This window comes from Pantherophis guttatus, chromosome 3, assembly GCF_059756535.1.
Source record: "Pantherophis guttatus breed Tessera chromosome 3, ASM5975653v1, whole genome shotgun sequence".
Taxonomy (NCBI): domain Eukaryota; kingdom Metazoa; phylum Chordata; class Lepidosauria; order Squamata; family Colubridae; genus Pantherophis; species Pantherophis guttatus.
Window position 1 is genome coordinate 199,017,650 of NC_142065.1, and position 13,431 is coordinate 199,031,080.

The following is a 13,431-nucleotide window of genomic DNA, read 5'->3' on the forward strand; positions in this document are numbered from 1 at the left end:
GTAGTAAAAAAAATTGAATTTCACCACTGGGCTGAGATACTGACTGCCTCAAGCCAATTTATAAGCTCTATAATGAAATGTCAGATTTAGCACTTGGTGTCACAGATGGAAGTTCAATCCACCCTACAGAACTCCCTCTCGACTCTTTTTCTGGCCTTGAACCTATAAGACTCACCTTGGTTTTCTGACCAGGCCACTACAGGGACTAGGATTAGGCTAACTGCTCTGCTCCCAATTTCTCCTCAATGTCCATCTCTTATCAGGCTGCCTGAATTGTTTTAATCTCCAGAAAAACTGTTGTTGACATTAGTCTTTCCTCCTCTTTCCCTCCTTCTTTAGATCTTTTAAAGTGCGCAAATGTTGAGACCAGACCATTGATCAAAGGATTTAAACAAAACAACAGTCCAGGCTAGCAAAGATCTGCCATTTAGTATGAGCAACAGATGTTGGATGGAGTTGATTTGGCTCTCTAGCCAATCCAAACTGTAAAAAAATCCTTTCAACACCATCTAGTTTATTGACATGGTCTCTGTTTTGCTACTGACAGAAGCCAGGGAGGTCCACCAAGATTTGAGACTCTAGAAAGAGTGCAGAGAAAAGCAACGAAGATGATTAGGGGACTGGAGGCTAAAACATATGAAGAACGGTTGCAGGAACTGGGTATGTCTAGTTTAATGAAAAGAAGGACTAGGGGAGACATGATAGCAGTCTTCCAATATCTCAGGGGCTGCCACAAAGAAGAGGGAGTCAAGCTATTCTCCAAAACACCTGAGGGCAGGACAAGAAGCAATGGGTGAAAACTAATCAAGAAGAGAAGCAACTTAGAACTAAGGAGAAATTTCCTGACAGTTAGAACAATTAATCAGTGGAACAATTTGCCTCCAGAAGTTGTGAATGCCCCAACACTGGAGGTTTTTAAGAAGAGATTGGATAACCATTTGTCTGAAGATATAGGATTTCCTGCCTAAGCAGAGGGTTGGACTAGAAGACCTCCAAGGTCCCTTCCAACTCTGTTATTCTATTCTATTCTATTCTATTCTATTCTATTCTATTCTATTCTATTCTATTCTATTCTATTCTATTCTATTCTATTCTATTCTTATTTCTCCTATTCTGGGAGAACTTGATTGCCAAGCAGCCTCTCTGCTGTTGATTTACCTGTTGTGACTTCTACGGAGAGTTCAGCTGCGTTGTGGCAACCTTGGACTAGGCTCCTGGTCCACAGTGAAAGGTCTCGGCTGGTCTCGGTTTTGAAAAGATGGCTCTCAATCCCTTGTTGCGTGCCCGTTCGAGTGGCAAACGACAAATCTACCCCAGACTGCGGAGAGCCCTTCCCGGGTCCTGAATGTACCAACCTGAAAACAAATTTAAGAATCAACACATGTTGTTAGGGAAACAATTTTAGTGGGAGAAAGCGGAAGAAAGACAGTTTCACTGGGGATCCATATATGTCTGCCATTTGTTCACTTGCATTTATGGGAAATTTTTCCTTGTGACTAATCAAAATCTTTTCCCTAAAATTTTAATCCTAACAGCTCTTTCTCCTCCCATCTCTCCTTCCCTTCCCCCATGCTGCTCTTGGGCCGCTTTTTTTCCCCTCAGTGATGCCCGCGACGGGCTCGAGGCAGAGGCCGTGGCCCCTTTTTTCGTTCCCGTCTCTCGGCCAGCTTCTCTCGGCCTCCCTTCCCACCACTGCCGCCATGCAGGAGCTGATCGCCAAGTTCGACTTGGAAATCGCGGTGGAGCAACAGCTGAGCACCCAGCTGCTGTCCTTCCCGGGCATGGACAAGTCCGGTGCTGCCGTCTGTGATTTTTTTTTTAAGCAGCATGTGGGAAAGAGGGGATATGTCTGTTCCGGCACATCAGTGGTGAAAAGACAGTGGTTTGTAAACACGGGTTACGAGGCCTGTGCAAAAAAGGGGACCAGTGTGAATTCTTGCATGAGTTATGAAATGACCAAGATGCCAGAATGTTATTTCTATTCAAATCCTAATAAAAAGCAACATTTCCTTCCTTCCTTCCTTCCTTCCTTCCTTCCTTCCTTCCTTCCTATTTTTATAATACATAAACCTTCAATCATACTTCATGTCTGATGGGTATTATTGTCCTAGCTGGAAAAAAAGAAGCTTCTAGGGAAAACAAGAGCCCCATCCCATTTTGCAATATATTACCTTGTTTACTAAGGGTCCCCCCCCCCAAAGAATCATGTCAAAGAGGCAACTAGGAAGATGTATCTGTAACAGCTTGGTAGCCAATGTAGTTTAAACATTTTTTTATGCATTCCAAGGATCCAAAAGATTTGCTGCACATAGGTTGAACACAGTGGTGAAATGTAAAATTTGTTACTACCGGTTCTGTGGGCGTGGCTTGGTGGGAGTGTAATGTGACTGGGTGGGCGTGGCCAACTTTTTTCTTCTTTTTTTACTTCTAAAAGCATTTTTTCTACAACCTCTTCGTCCGAAGAGGTTGTAGAAAAAATGCTTTTAAAAGGCTCTGACCATCCCAGCTGAGCCGCGCGATCATCAGGGCCTTTTTTTTTTTTTTTACTTTTAAAAGCATTTTTTCGGCAGAAGAGGTTGTAGAAAAAATGCTTTTAAAAATTAAAAAAAAACCTCTGATGATCGCGCGGCTCAGCTGGGCACGGGGTGGGGGAAGGAGAGATTTTTGCTACCGGTTCTCCGAACCACCCGCCGCCATCGCTACCGGATCGGGTGATCTGGTCCGAACCGGGAGCATTTCAACTCTGGTTGAACAGCATCAGGAAAAAAACCTGAGCATTTATTAACCTGTACAGATCAAGGTATCAGAGGCCATTTCAAGGTAACTGAACAAAGGATGCAGAGTACAGAGAAAAGAGAAGGGTTGGATGAGGGAGCTGATGAGAGCTTTCACCCACAAAGTTCTCCCAGCTGGAGAAGATTTGCCAGGTCAAAGGAACCTTTTAATGGACTGCGATGTGCATTTAAGAGCCAGCATGCTTTAGCAGGTCACAGTAGGTGGCAGTATCTGGCCATCTTTTCCTGCCTGGCTGTCATATAGGGTCAAACTTGGTTGTTGGTACATAGTTATTTATTAAGTGCATTTGATTTATACCTGCCTTTCTGCTCTGGCAAATACGCAAAGCATCCAATAACCGAATATAAAAAGTTTAAAAATTCCACGCTAACAAGGGCGTAAACAACATTTGTTGAGAATGAGGCATCTTCGCAGAGTTCCTACAAACAAATGGGGGTGGGGAGGGGGAATAAATATATTCCGTTGTCTAGGAGCAATGTCTGAGAACCCCCCATCCAATGGGCCAGAAAGTAGGATCTATAACAATGGGACATCTTCAGAATGATTGACCAAAACCACTGGTCCGTTTTGTAACAGGACAGGCAGTCCCTTTGAGACTTTAAAGGATAACGCCAGCACCCTACATTTTGCCAGTAACCAACAACCAATCAGTACAGATCGTTTAAAACAGGCATTATACTAAACCTGTACTTGGAAAGTAGCCTAGCTCTTATCTTTGACCTCAACGTCGATTTCCAGATTCTTTTTTTTTTCTCAAGGACAGCCCAATCGGACTTGTACCGTTGTCACGATAAACTGTCATCAAAGCATGGATAATCACTGGTAGGGGTGGCCAACTCAGGAAGAGTAGCTGTTGGTCTATTACAGTGGTGAGTTGCTACCAGTTCGCCCCGGATCGGACGAACCGGTAGAAGCGGCGGCGAGAGGCTCCGCCCACCCGCCCGGACATTTCTGTGCATGCACGCGCACAAGCGAACCGGTAGCAAACTAAATTGAAACCCACTACTGGTCTATTAGTCATACTGGGCAAATATATACCACACATTTCTTCCCCTACCACTTTCCAAGAAAAAGTCTTCTATCGTACGTAGTGGGGAGGCCAAAGTATAGGCTGGGCTGGAACGCTGGAAAAATATCTTTAAAAGAGGCAATGGAAAACCTTTTCTGTATTGGTGCTAAAAAAAAAAAAATAGGAACATGTCTACAAAGTTACCAGGAACCAAGCTAAAGATCACCATCTGGATTCATGTCAATCTTGATTCCTGGCAACTGCCTAGACCAGCGGTATCGAACTCAAGGCCTGCGGGGCGAATCCATCCCGCGGGGTGCTTAGATCTGTCCCACGGGGCTGGCCTGGAAACAGCAAAAGACTGGATAGAGGTTCCTTTGCCAGTGAAAGCATGCTCAGCCTCCCGGGCTCTGTTTTCGCTGGTAGAGGGTTACAGGAGGCCGTCGTGGCCGAAAACAGAGCCTAGGTGGGCTGTGTGTGCCCCCCCAGCTGAGTTTTCGCTGGCAGAGGGCTGCAGGAGGCCGTCGTGGCCGAAAACAGAACCTAGGTGGGCTGTGTGTGCCCCAGCTCAGTTTTCGCTGGCAGAGGGCTGCAGGAGGCCGTCGTGGCCGAAAACAGAACCTAGGTGGGCTGTGTGTGCCCCCCCAGCTCAGTTTTCGCTGGCAGAGGGCTGCAGTAGGCTGTCGCAACTGAAAACAGAGCCTCAACGAATGACATCAAACTGGCCATGCCCCCCCAGCCCTCCCCCCTCCCCCCCGAGGTCAAAGACAACCCTGATGCAGCCCTCAATGAAATCGAGTTTGGCACCCCTGGCCGAGACAAGTCCCTGCAGCTTTCTTGACAACATTTTGGAAGTGGTTTGCCATTGTTTTCTTCCTACGACCGAGAGAAAGTGACTGGCCCAAAGCTAGTTTCATGCCTAAGGCAAGAAAAGTCAGGGAATTGCACAGCAGCTGTTCACAAGGAGTCAGAGACACCGACACAAACTTGTAGTTTTATATAAATAAGTATATCTATTTTTTGCTGTAAATCATAACGTTTATATTTACAGCAGACAAGATAGTCAGTACCAGTGGTGGGTTGCTCTCGGTTCGGCCCGGTTCGGGCGAGCCGGTAGTGGTGATGTGTGATGTCAGTGAACCGGTTCTCTATGACTGTGAGCTGGGCCCTCCCACCTGCCCCCGTGTTATACCTACATTTATTTGTCGTTTTTTAGCCCAGCTTATAGGCGCGGCAGAGTGGATTGCTGCGCCTCAGCTGGGCAGAAATCTAATGCATTTGCGTGGAGTGCAAGGTCGGCGCACGTGTGAACGAAACGAGCATGCGCGCGGCAATCACACGGAAAGTGCGTGCGCAAAGACAAGCGATGGTAACACCAGTTGGAACCCACCACTGGTCAGTACATCATGAGGTATACACACTGAAGAAAAAAGTGTGTGTGTGTGTGTGAGGGAAACACTTAGATGCCCAGCCTTTGATTCTATGGGAAAAGATTTGTGAATCAAATCATATGTGTAAAAATGGACATAAAACAGGACTTGGAAAATCTATGTAGGTTACAGGTAGTCCTCAACTAACAACCATTTGTTTAGTGGCTGTTCAAAGTCACAACAGCTCTGGAAAAAGTGAATTATGGCAGGTTTTCACATTTTCAATCGTTGTAGCATTCCCATGGTCATGTGATCAAAATTCAGGCACATGGCAACTGACATGTATTTATGCCAGTTGCACCATTCTGGGGTCATGTGATCAGCATTTCTAACCTTCCCAAGCTGGTTTCCAACAAGCAAAGTCAAAGCGAGATTTGAGGGGGGGGGAGGAGAAGCGAGATTTGTTTAACAACTGCATGATTCACTTAACAACTGTGGTTGTTAAGTCGTTAAACCTTAACAACTGTGGCAAAAAAGGATTGTACAATGGGGCAAAACTCATTTAACAACTGCCTTGTTTAGCAGCAAAAAACGTAGGCTCACTTGCGATCCTGAGTCGAGGACCAGCTGTATCTAAAATAGCTGAAAATTGGAATTCTGATCTAACTGATTATGACAATACACAGCATGCTGGCGGGATGAATTTTTCAAAGACGAAACTGCATCTCGCGATGTATATTTCCAGTTCCCCTGACTTCAGACAGGTGCGTGCTTGTGGCAACTTAGTTGTTCTTTTCTAAGTAGTTGTCCTAAGATAACCTTCCTGGTCTATAGAAATAGGGAACTGGATACCACAGACATTTCGCTCGCCTGTGGGGGCTGCTCAGAGGTTGCAAAGTTTCTCAGGTTTCCTGTGCGGTTTCCAGAACAAAACAAATACAGGGTCAGGCAAAGTTTGTCTGACAGGTACTGGGAATCCAAGATAATAAAAACTGCAGTCCAATTAAGCGTACATTAGGATTGGGGGGTCAGAGTTTCAGCGGATTCCATGGTTTCAAGCCAACGAGCTTTAAACCCAAAATCGTGTGTAGAAACCATGATGGCTGGATTTTTTTTTCCTGCAGTAATTAAGTTTCTCACTCTTGTATCATCAGAATATTAGGTTGGGAGCCTGGTCCTTCAACAAGTCATTCATCTCCATTTGTTCTCCTCAACTTTTCCCTAATGACAGCTCAACAGTTAACACTACATGGGCCAGCTTTGGCTGGTAACATGAGGAATGTCTCTTCAGAGAAGGAAGGAGACAGAAGAAGAGGGAAGGAGAGAGGGGAAAGGAGAGAGGGAAGTGGATGGGAGGAGAGGAGTAGGAGAAAGGGAAGGAGAGGGAAGTGGAGAAGAAGAGAGAGGAGAAGGGAGAGGAGGAGAGAAAAAGGGAGGAGAGAGAAGGGAAGGTGAGGGGAGAGGAGAAGGAGAGAGGGAAGGAGAGGGAAGTGGAGGGGAGGAGAGGAGAAGGAAAAAGGGAAGGAGAGAGAAGTGGAGGGGAGAAGGGAAGAGAGGGAAGGAGAAGGGAAGAGACGTAAAGAGATGGACCGTTGTTGTAAAATTGGGTGGAATATGGTGTATATGAGAAAGGAAAACAGACGGATCATATTTTTTTCTTACTTGATGATTATATAATTGATATAACAATGGAAGATAATACATGTTATAATATGATGAATGTTATCGTATACAGTATTTGTTTATATGTTACTGTATATTTGTTTATATACATATGATTATGACGATGACGATGACCGTTTGTTCGTATGTTAAAACCTTGGACACCTAGAGAGCACACTCAAGATATAAAAGAAATGTATGATATAAAACAATAAAAAATATTACAACAGAGAATTTAACTTCTGCGGTGTTCAGGAGAAGCTAATCAAATGCATGAAGCTTCCATTGATTGTCCATACTTTATTGTAGGGGTCTCCAAACTTGGTAACTTTTAAGACTTGTGGACTTCAACTCCTAGAATTCCCAAGCCAGAATTATGGGAATTGAAGCCCACAAGTCTTAACGTTGTCAAGTTTGGAGATGTCCTGCTCTAAAGTGTGCTGTGGGCCCATCATATTTCTCCAATGAGGTTCAGAGATGTTTCCTCAAGACTATAATCTCAAATCACTGCTTTTGACTCATCCCTTGAGATCATCAAGTAAGATGACCTCAAGGGTGATCCAATGATAAACTGGTGTTCTACACCCCTCCCGTCAGAGGCCTTGCTATGTAAATGCTTTCTGGTGCATCAGCAGCTTCCAAGTTTCAGTAGCACAATTCTGTGTAGCTTCTCAGATTGCCAGATTGAGAGGGTTATATAGCTATGAATTATGAAAACTATCCATTGAAGACAATACACAGGACAAGGGGCTAAAATCCCATGTGTCTTGTAACAGATCTCCTGAATTTGGATGCATGGATGGATGGATAGGAAGAACCTTTGATGTGGAAAGTACTGCGGATAATCTTTGACTATCTGTAGTACTTATTTATTTTATTTTATTATTTATTTATTATTTAAATTTTTATACCGCTCTTCTCCCGAGGGACTCAGGGCAAATTAAATAATTTGGCCCTTATATTAAAAAAACTAAAACACCCATTAAAATTCGTTATTTAAACCAGCCCAGCCTGTTGAAACAGTAAAGTCTTAAGGGCACGGCAAAAGGTACGTAGGTCAGGGATCATGCGTATCTCCGGGGGCAATTCATTCCAGAGGGCAGGTGCCCCCACAGAGAAGGCTCTCCTCCTGGGGGTCGCCAGTTGACATTGTTTGACCGACGGCACCCTGAGGAGTCCTTCTCTGTGGGAGCGTATTGGCCGGTGGGAGGCTATCGGTGGCAGAAGGCGATCTCGTAACTACCCAGGTCCTAAGCCATAGTCCCTAATGGATTTATAGTCCCTAATGGAACCTGGCAATTTTAGGATCTTTTTTCCCAGTGGTTGTTAAGCGAACCCATTGTTCTCTACAGCAGGGGTCCCCAACCTTGGCAACTTTAAGACTTGTGGACTTCAACTCCCAGAGTTCCTCAGCAAGCAAAGCTTTGAAACATTGTAAATCACAGTCACATGACTGCAGGTTGCTGCAAACCATCATAAATGTGGGGTGATTGATGAGCACCCAAATGTGGTCACATGACAGTGGGATAGGGACGTGAGAGTGGATGTCGGAACTTCGGAACATACCATATTTTTCGGAGTATAAGACGCACCTTTTCCCCCCAATAAAGAGGGTGAAAATCTGGATGTGTCTTATACTCTGAATGTAGCCCCGCCCAGCCTCTCAAACGGAAGTTTCATTTCAGAGGCTGAAAAAAGCCTCAGAAATGAAGCTTCAGAAAAAAAGCCTCTGTTTCAGAGGCTTTTTTTTGGAAGCTCTGTTTCGGAAGCTTTCAGAGGCAGAAAAAAAAAGTTTTTTCTGAAACGGAGTTTCAGAGGCTGAAAAAAAAGCAAGGCACAGAGCTCAGAACCAAGGAACCCATTGCTAAAATTCACCTCTGGGAACAGCTGATTGGGGGTATTCCGGGAGGCCGATCCACCTGCCACTCAGCTTTTTTCTTATTTTCCTGCCCAAAAACTAAGGTGCGCCTTATACTCCGGTGCGTCGTATACTCTGAAAAATATGGTAGTTAGTTTTTGTGGATAAATGTCTATGGAGATTCTCAATCATCCAGGACCCGGTTGTTCCAAAGAGGCTTGTTCCAAAAGGCAACTAGATTTTCCTGGGTTTTTTTGTTTGAAAACATTTCGCTTCTCAACTGAAGAATTGAAGAACCTTCTTGGATGAGAAGCGAAATGTTTTCAAACAATAAACCGAGAAAGTTCAGTTGCCTTTTAGAAAAAGCACCTTTGGGATAATTTTTGTGGGCTCCATTGTAACTTTGAATGGCCATTGAGCAACCGGTCCCAAGTTGAGGACTACCTACATAAAAACCCGTTAATAGAATAATACTACACTATTTCCTATTATGGGAACACATAATTTGTTATTTCTCACCTCTCTCTCTTTCCAGTTATTTTTCATCTTGTACCTTTTTAATCGTAGCTAGAGGGGAGAATCTGTTTTATTACAAATCTGCATAAGCCCCTCTGGCTAAAATGGGAGTGAAAAACATGGGAAATAAGTAATTTAAACGGAGGTAGCTGCTAGCCAAGAGAGAACTTAAAAATGAGGTATCTCTTTATATATTCTGGACTAGAGAAAGGAAAGTGTCTGGCATCCATCAGAGAGCTTAAAAATGTGATCTCTCTCTCTCTCTCTCCCGGTAAAGGTTCCCCTGGTACATATGTGCTAGTCGTTCCCAACTCTAGGGGGCGGTGCTCATCTCTGTTTCAAAGCTGGAGAGCCAGCGCTGTTGAAGGACGTCTGCATGGTCATGTGGCTGGCATGACTAAACGCCAAAGGCGCATAGAATGCTGTTACCTTCCCACCAAAGGTGGTCCCTATTTCTCTACTTGCATTTTTTATGTGCTTTCAAACTCCTAGGTTGGCAGAAGCTGGGACGAGTAACAGGAGCTCACCCCGTTACACAGCACTCGGGATTCGAACTGCTGAACTGCCGACCTTTCAATTGACAAGCTCAGTGTCTTAGCCACTGAACCATCGTGTCTCTATATATATTCTGGTCTAAAGCAAAGAACATACCTGGTAGCTAAGAGAGGGTAGGAATGCAGTGGAGTAAACCAAGCTTCCTTGATGCGTGGCATGCTTTCAAATATCAAGAGATCCTTCTCTGTCAAGGCAACCAATACAGCTTTCCCAGGTTTCTCATTCTCTCCCAGCACCTGGACAAAACAAATCAAGATTTCCAATGAAAGAGGCACAAGGAAAAAATTCAGGAGAACGCTGCTTTTCCCATGGCAAAATACCACAACACCCAAAACCTGAGATCAGCCCCGCTGAGTCATAGCAAGGCCCACCTTCGTTCAAACTTTGTTGCCCACAGTAAGCCAACAAAACGTTCTTGCCTGGGGATAAATGCTTTTAAAGCAGGAAACTGAGACACGGAACATTTCTCCGCTGCTGATTTATGACCTCTGTACAACGTCTTCCAGCTATCATTGAGATGATGTAAAGCTTGTCCTCCTTACTGCTATTTTGGCTCAGCCATGGTTGAATGACATTAGAAGATGCTATGAGTCACTGTTGTGAAATGAATACTGTAGATCTTCCCCCCTGGTGTTCCCTGGAATTTGGAGGCAGGCCTTCCTCAATCGGCAGAAAATATTGAGTCTTCCAGATTGAACAGACAGGCCTGTCTTTCATGAATTCATCCAATCCTTTTTTTTTGGTAGCCATCCTGACAGTTTCACTGTGCAAAGAAGTGCTTCCCCCTCCCCCCGATTGTATAAGTTTTATTAATGTTACCTGGTAGGTTTTCTTTTATAAATCATTGTCCCTTCCCTGCTGACTGCCTTTGTCGGCCAATCCACCTTTGAGGATAGCAAAAAGACCCAAATTTTCCTTCTCTCGAAGTGACCTTTCCCAATTCTCTCCTGCCTCCTTGCTGGTCCTGAGGCGAGGGATTTCTTGAGAAACTTTAGTTTGTCCCCAAATCAAGAGTCGACTATCGTGCAGGCAAGTGCTAGGACGTATAGCTTGTGGCTTCTCACAATTCCTCAGGGATTCATCTTGTATTTATTTCTAAAAGCACTTCATCCTGTCTTCCATTCAGCTTTATAAATTCTCCTCCCAGAAGTTCACAATAACATAGAAGACATACCGTATTTTTTGGAGTATAAGACGCATTGGAGTATAAGATGCACCAGAGTATAAAAGACGCACATTAGTTTTTGGGGAGGAAAACAAGAAAAACAAAATTCTGCCTCTGCCTACCAGCATCCACTGGTATTCATCTCCCTAGTGTCCTTGCAGCAAATAGCAAACAGCCTGGTTAGCTTCAGCACATTATCACAGCCTGATTCAGCACAAGCAGCTGATTGGCCTCCCGGAATACCCCCAATCAGCTGTTCCAGGCTGCAGAGATTGCCACAGACCATCGCCACCTCCGTGCCTCTTGTTTTTGGCCTCTGTGCCTCATGTTTTTGGCCTCACTCTGCGCTTTGCGTTTGGAGGCCAAAAACGCGAGGCACGGAAGCGGCGATGTGCTGGGGCGATCCCCGCAGCCTGGAACAGGTCTAAAACAGCGTGAGGAGGCCGAAAACGCGATGTGCGGAGGCCGAAGGGTGGGGGCTGGTGGATGGGCGGGGCTACATTCAGTGTATAAGACGCACCCAAATTTTCACCCTCTTTTAGGGGGGAAAAGATACGTTTTATACTCTGAAAAGTATGGTAATACTTTAAAACAACAACAACTCTGAAACAAAGATAGTTGCATTTTCAATACAGTCTGTAGGAAGGGGAAAAAATCAGAAAATTTCATTAGATTGCTTCCAAATGCTTTTTCAACTCTCTGGTTTTAAATGCAGTCAAATTAGCTTCCTGAGGAAGGATTTTGCAAAGGGGAGCCCATTACCAAGGAGGTTCTGAGATGTGTACCAAGGAGAATTGAACTGGTGCCCGCTTTAGTGATGGCAAGCAAAGGAGCTCTCTTGGGAGATTATGATCCCCACCTACTTATATATGGACTGTTTTATTCAGATTGGAAAGTTACCTGTTATTTATCAAAGGAGAAAAAAAAATCAATTAAAATGGCCCAATGTAATAATATTTTCATTGCTATTGAAGCAATGAAACATGACACGGGTTCCAGCAGGGGTGGGCTGCTGGGGGTTAGCAGGAGTTTGGGAGAACCTTTAGCTAAGATTCTGTGCAGTTCAGAGAATTCCCAAATCCCACTCCTGGCTGGACCCGCCCACCACAGCCCTCCCCTCCCAGGAGTCCCCACACAGCCCGTTTTGGATGCAGGTAAGTGCAGGACACGCGTGGAGGCTTGGGGAGGGCGAAAAGCACGCCTACTGGAAAGTCGGGAAGGTGGGAAACAGAACCGTTTCTGGCCTCCAGAGGGCCTCTGGGGCCCAGGGAGGCAGTTTTCGCCCTCCCGGAGGCCCGAAGAAAGCCTACGTAGCCCGGGGAGGGCAAAAATGCCCCCCCCGCCGTGGTGCAGGAAGCCAAGTAGGCCACTCCCACCATGGCCACACCCACCCAGCAACCTGGCAGAGAACCCCTTGCTAAAATTTTTGAAGCCCACTCCTGGGTTCCAGGGTGTCTTTCCCAACGGGAAAGCCTCCCCCTCTCGTGCCAGTGAAAGAGGCCTGCCATGGATCCTGTCTGCTAAGGAATTCCAGCAGGCGGGTTCAAGGAGAAGAGCCTTTTCTGCTGTGGCCCCATCCCTGTGAAACATTCTTCCATCGGAGGTGAGAACTGCCCCCTCCCTTTTGGCCTTCTGGAAGGGTATCAAAGCCTGGCTTTCCTGTTGGCCTGGGTCCCCAAGTGGGGGGGGGCCCTCACCACTGGAGGTGGCTGATGGGATAAGAAAACCTCATCCCTGTGCTATCCATCTCTTACCTCTCTTAGTTTTGGTTTTAGTAGAGTTTTCAACATTCAATCAGTGTACTAGGGGAGATAGGAGGCATACTGTGTTTCCCCGAGAATAAGACCGGGTCTTATATTAATTTTTGCTCCAAAAGATGCATTGGGGCTTATTTTCTGGTTAGGTTTTATTTTTGGGGAAATACGGTACTAAATGCACCCATCTGGCTGACGATCTTAACTGGGCCTTATTTGGGGGGTAGGGCTTATATTACGAGCATCCTGAAAAATCATGCTAGGACTTATTTTCCAGTTGGGTCTTATTTTTAGGGAAACAGGGTAATATATAAAATAATAAAATAAATTAAAATAATAAAAAATTAAATTAAATTAAACTGAATTAAATAATTAAATTAAATGGCTGGCTTTATTAAGTTAACAACACTGTTTAATGAAGATTTGGCTGAATGGCTTAAAAATGAATTGTTTACCATGAGGCTGACCGGTAATTAAATGGATTTGGGGGGGGGGGGGGTTGCAAAACTATTCTTTATCATTAACAGAGAACAGCTATTTAAATTAGAGTCCCTGTTTAGTAAACAAATTATCTCTTATTGGCAAGCTCCAACAGGTTTTAGCAGGTATTCAAGCAGGTTGGAATTTAATTGAAGTGCTTTTAGGTTTCATAACGGGAGGCTGCTTTTCACGGAAAAAGTAATTTCTCCTTCCTCGTAGCCATTAACCCACTTCAAAAAGGATGTTTTAGATATACAGAATCGGAG

General features: G+C 44.8%; 1 protein-coding gene across 1 annotated transcript in view; it reads right to left on the reverse strand.

Annotated features, from left to right (window-relative positions):
• Nucleotides 1-13,431, reverse strand: part of SNTB1 (syntrophin beta 1) — a 123,408-nt gene that overhangs the window by 9,190 nt on the left and 100,787 nt on the right. The window contains exons 4-5 of the mRNA XM_034422239.3: nt 9,863-10,002; nt 1,159-1,355 (exon numbers count right to left, since the gene is read on the reverse strand). Of these exons, the coding sequence (XP_034278130.2) occupies nt 1,159-1,355; nt 9,863-10,002 (337 nt within the window). The remainder of the gene's footprint in view (nt 1-1,158; nt 1,356-9,862; nt 10,003-13,431) is intronic.